The sequence below is a fragment of the Dysidea avara genome, chromosome 3 (assembly GCF_963678975.1).
Source record: "Dysidea avara chromosome 3, odDysAvar1.4, whole genome shotgun sequence".
NCBI lineage: Eukaryota > Metazoa > Porifera > Demospongiae > Dictyoceratida > Dysideidae > Dysidea > Dysidea avara.
The window spans coordinates 48440260-48445962 of NC_089274.1; the positions used below are offsets into that span (position 1 = coordinate 48440260).

The 5703-nt window shown below is 38.8% G+C and overlaps 1 protein-coding gene and 1 long non-coding RNA gene across 4 annotated transcripts in view; one reads left to right on the forward strand and one right to left on the reverse strand.

The window, feature by feature from the left end:
* LOC136251413 (meiosis regulator and mRNA stability factor 1-like) overlaps window positions 1-2797 on the reverse strand; it is a 23222-nt gene extending 20425 nt beyond the window's left edge. Inside the window, exon 1 of one of the 3 annotated variants that reach the window (XM_066043857.1) lies at window positions 2196-2760. In XM_066043857.1, the coding sequence (XP_065899929.1) occupies window positions 2196-2570 (375 nt within the window). In that variant the 5' untranslated portion in view covers window positions 2571-2760. Of the gene's footprint in view, window positions 1-2195 lie in introns of all 3 variants that reach the window. The other 2 variants (XM_066043856.1, XM_066043859.1) reach the window with 2 other exon arrangements.
* Window positions 2005-4625, forward strand: LOC136251415 (uncharacterized). The gene is made up of 2 exons (XR_010699084.1): window positions 2005-2156; window positions 4423-4625. It is a non-coding gene; the product is annotated as an uncharacterized lncRNA (long non-coding RNA).
* The last annotated feature ends 1078 nt before the right edge of the window (window positions 4626-5703 follow it).

Below are 5703 nucleotides of genomic sequence, written 5' to 3' on the forward strand. Positions count from 1 at the left end.
TGTGTGGTGTGTGTGTGTAGTGTGTGTGTGTGTGTGTGTGTGTGTGTGTGTGTGCGTGTGCGCGTGCTGGATACCTATTAGTGGGCAGCTGAGTAGTGTTCTGCAATACAGTACATTTTGTGTATCACGTATCACCATCAATAAGCTGTTTGATACGATACTGTATCACGATACTATAATGAAGTAGTCATGGCTGTAGTTATGACTGGTACTAGCTAGCATAACAGAATATATTCCAATTTATCTGTACCTTAAAGAGGCAACACCGATTCTGCATTTATTGTGTATACCGATTTCTGTATTTAGAGAATGTCGATAAACCACAGATGAACAGATGTGACAATTAGCTAGTGTGTTCTGATACGATTGTAGTATGGAAAAAAAAAGAGACCAGCGCTGTTACAAAGCACATCTCTACCTAAATACCTATGGTGGTGTGGCCTCTGTACACTACCCAGACAATTAGCTACCACAAACATTTAATGCATGCTCCCACAAAGGCTTATCCAGATTACTCTGCATTTAGAAAGCCTCTCCATTACCTGCAGCATCACGAGAAGCCATACAAATACATGTGTTTAAGTGCTGCTGTTATGGCTAAAATATTCTTACCCAGGTCCTCTGAATACAGTAGCTGTTACACTTTAAGTATAGAGAACTGCAACTCTATTTGAGTATCTGAGAGATCACTGTTACAGTAATAGAACAATCACTGACAGTTCAACTAGAAAACTTCAATATATCGATATTTCTAAGTACTGTATTGTATCATGATACTTATTTGCTGTATCGATATGTATTGCAGATCCCTACAGCTGAGGAAGTTGAACAGTTTCATCTTAGTCAGTGTTAGGTGCAGCAGTGGCAGCAGAGAATTTCATCAAGTGCAGTGAGAACGATGTGGGGTGATCTTCTATCAGTACTAAACTTAGGAAAGAGGTAACGGTTGGTCATTTGCACGGATGCCTAACTATTGCATCCCCCAGATATGTTTGTTTGCGTGGTTACCTCAAACATGTCCATTTCATGGGCAAAAGAAGAGATGAGAGGTGTTCTTAGAAATGATTTGACATCACTGGAAATTAGTTATGGTTTTTGACATGAGAAGGTTTAGGACAGGAAGGTTACAGTGTACATGTGACCGGCAGGACCAACAGGCTAGTCAGGATAATAGTGTGTTATGCACTGTTTGCCAGAAGGGAGGGTCCACCACAAGTATATCCGTGTATACGTGTAGTCGCACAGCACAGAGGAAACGATTGACTTAGCACATGATAACCAATTAATTACAGAATTTGGATCCCAGGTACTTTCGATTACTCAAAGACATTACTATAGCTTCGAGTACTTGATTCGGTTACGAAGTCGGATATTCATTTGAGCCGTAGTTGCAAGTGTGGAATGGTACTAACGATTCTTGCACTTTGTGGCTGCTCGTAGGTCACAAACCACAACATCTTGTCGTTACGTCATAACTTCACGATATGTCCTTCTACAGGGGTATATGAGAGTAGGATACTCTCCTCAGTATATAATTATGAACTCTTGTTACTGGAGACAGGATTGAGTCCAGGAATGTAGTGTGAGGCCTTAACTTGTGTATGTGTCAGAGCTGTAATGGTTGTTGAGTGGCAGTGGTCACGGGCTATTTTATTTATTTGAAAGACATCCCACACCGGTCAGCAGAAGTGGGCCACCATTACTTGAAAATGACCAGCACCACAAGTTTGTACCATTAAAACGCTAGAAATAAATTTATTTTAGTCACCATCCAAATATTTCTGGGCATAACCCTGTTATGCTTAACAGGTAAACTGTAGGTTGGGTTCAGCTTTGGGTTCTTCACCAATTAGGTTGAAGGAGATGGGTAGCTTTAGCATAGCAGTATAGGACATTTGGGGATCCTGTTGTGGGCTTTTTACCCATTCATACTCCATAGCAACAGTAAAATGAATTTTTACTTGACAAACCGCACTAGTCAGATTTCTTATATAGTATGATGAAATGAAAGAACAAACAACCAATTAAGTCTTTTCAGTGCCTTGTGTAACTGAATGAGCAGGGAAAGTTTTAGACAAATTAAAGCTCAAAACAATTAAAACAAGTTTTACACAAACCGGCGACCAACACGTACATGGACGTAGGAAACCTTACAGGTACATATGGTGCACATATTTACAAGACTTTGTTAATACCTTCTTTCTCTCATTCTTGCAGTATCCTCTCTTCATAAAGAAACGGCAATCAGTGAACGGCCTATAATCCTTCCCGCTCACAAAGTAACCTTCCTTCTGCAACACTTTAGGTCCTTTTGTTTTAATCTTCTGTCCAGCCACGGTCTTGGAGTTCATGGTGTTTGCCGCCTTCTCAGCTGCCGACACTGACGCGAAATTAACATAGCCGAAAGACTTTGATCTTCCAAACTCATCCCTTTGAACTACCGCGCTTTGAACTTTCCCGAAATGCTGGAAAGCGCCCAACAGAACGTCCTCGTTGACGCTGGCGTCAAGCGATCCCACCCATACGGGAAAGGTTGCCTGGAACTGGCTTCTCTTTTTTGCAGCCGACATCGGCTGTTAGTTGAGGGGGGTAAATCTTTTCTGCTTCGTTGTCCTTTTGGTGCTCTTCAATTAGAATATTAATGAAGCAAGATCAAGCGCCGAGGGGATTCTTTGAAGACATTGGGGCTTCAATATTTGAGCCTGGAGCCAATTCTGCTGTCATTGTGGCGGTCAATTGCACGTTCTGTGGACTAATAATATGTCTGGGAGTACTGATGTTGATAATGGGAGTTAACATCCACCTGGTGTTTTTAGCTGTGCTGGCTGGTGGGCTACAATTAGCTATCAACTGGTTTGTACATGTCACGTGACTACTGGTGTGTATGTATGTGTAGCACATTATGGTCACTATCCCTTGTGACATTTGATATCAGTCACAGATGTACTTCATACAGGCACTAACCAGCATTCCTCAATGTAGACTAGTGATCATAATGCTATTGTTTACTTCCTGAGTGCAATAAGTTGATATTTTGATTGCATTTACTAACTGCTTGATTGCTTCTTGATCTCATTTTGATAATGACTTTCTTGTCATGGTTTATCCTTTTGGTATTGTTATGGGTTGTTAGCCCACCTCAATCTTGTATGTGGCAAATCTTGTAGTTATGGGTGGCTCTTATTGTGATAACTGCTTATCAAACTTCTTGCTGCATATTCAAAACAGTTCTCTCTAGTCATGGAACTCCCACACATAAGTGAGTCGTATTAATTTTAAGCACCATTTTTATACAGTACAAGGGGTGCCAGCATTAGTTGCTAGCATGCCAAACTATATTATTTAAATGTTAATTCTTGGGGATCTGGGAGGAATATTCACCCAAAAGAAGAAAAAAAAGTAATGTTGATTTGGGAGCAAGCCTTATTGACACATACGCTGCTTGTACTTGCTTCTGCTGGTACAGTATCGGGCACCAAAACCACAGAGGGAGGACCTATTTTGACGATAAAGTTATACAGTAAAGTTTCAACCATATGACCGACATGGATACCAGGAAATTTCTAACACTCTTGAGACAATTGTTTTCACTGTTGCTACGACCAAGTAGTTAAGATATAACTGTTTTATTAGATTGACTGACTGGATCTAGTGTCACTTATACAAATGTCTCAGTTTACCATGGCGATAGTTTTATAATGGCATTTTGAGTGTCTAAAGTGTCACACACGATTACTATGATGTTGCCACATGTATGGGTAGCCACATGTATGGTATAGACACTCAAAATGATGAATATTGATGGACGACTCCTTCACAACAGGTTATTTCAGTCTATTAAGTATCTCAACAAGAAGGCATGCCCCTATCCCATTTCCACTGCCACTGTACAGTATCGTCAGATCACTTAAGGTACTTGACGAATTATCAGAAACTGTTTCCCCTGGAGTTGCCTCTGTCCATGTGTGACTTTCCACAATGGAGTTTATTGTTTAACTGTAAGTTTACCGAGTGAGGTGTGCTGTGGCTAAAACATCAAGACTAGCATCACCTTCTCTATTAGCAATGAAATATTGGACAGGCTCGTGACCTTTAGGCTAGCCAGCATGTATAAGGTGTTTAACCTATTTGTACAATCCCCCCACTATCCTGAACAGAAACATCACATATATGATAAACCATTCTATTTACCCAACAGCAAGCTTCAATGTTGGCAGGGAAACAAAACATCAGGTATTGTCTGCTGTTACATTTATTAGTTAAGTTACTGTTTTTGTTTACTAATTTGGTTGTGCCATGTAAAGTGTTACATAAGTTTTTATTTATAAGGATAACAAGCAGACAAGATTTAAGCCAAATCGGTATTCTAGTCATTGTGTGTTAAATGTAGAATAACCATAATTATCATATCATCCCAATTAGGTTTGTAAAGGAACTCAACAAAGTCAAAAGTGAAGAGACAGCAAACCAAAAACAAGATTGACTGTACAACTAGTTACTAGTAGTGAGGCCAGTCATCATTGACTCCATCATAAAACACTTCATTGGAAGTTTAAGTACATAAATTGAACAGCAATTATGCTATTGTACTTATTTTGAATTGATTTCATCATATGTAAGTGAAAGCTGTGATGAAGCTGGAGACAAAGCTGGGTCATCATGTATGAATAGTGAAAATTATGTATTAGAAAACATGGTATAATATATACTTTGAAAATGATGGTATTTTATCTACTGGGATGGTCAAAGCTCTAGTCATTCCTCACAACTGAGCCTGTGTTCGGTTGATTTGCCTCTGACTGTTATATTAGAGTATTTTGATTATTTGTTCCAATTCTGTGACTTGAAAGACCCAAAGTCCAAATTTTGGAAGGGATTTCATGAAACTCTGCAGGGCCTACTAGAAACGTATTCTCTAATTTTGACACCTGCTACACCAACAAGATTTCCTAGATAATCTGACAACCCACAATTGAAGCAGCTGGTGGTATGGTTAATGTACTTCACATATGAACAAAATGTACAATTGGTTATCCACAATCACTTGACTATTGATTAAAAGAACTAATTTTGCAATACTGTAAGTCGTGTTCATGAAATGGAAAAAGATTTGCATACTCTAATAGAACAGCCAGCACATTATGCTTTGGATCCACAAGCCGAGGTTATCATAGATCCACTCAGAAAACAACAATATATTGGAACTGAGGCATAATGGGTAGAATATTGTGAGCACTGTGGCAAAGCAAAATTGAAACTGATGTTGTTTACTACTTGGAGGCCATATCACAACTACATGTAATTGGGGAATGACACATCACTTTGAATAATCATTATTATATAATATATATAACATAATGCAGTACCTATTACTGCTTATTAGATGTTTTTATTAGCAGCTGAATGTAGTATACAGCTATACCTAATATGGGTTGTGGTTAACACAGTAACTTTTCTTGTGTCTTACTCACCCTAGCAAAACTAAAGGATATTCTGCTAGCAGCTCTCAGACCTTACAACTTCAGTCTATATATCATTGCAATACTCACCTCAGAAAGGATATTTTTAGGGATACAGAGAATATGTAACTTATCCTTAATTTGCAATTACTGTGTTCTAATGCTGTGACCACAATAGAGTACCTCCCATGTAAGACCAGCAATGTTGTAAGACATATTCACTAATAGTAATGTATTACAGATA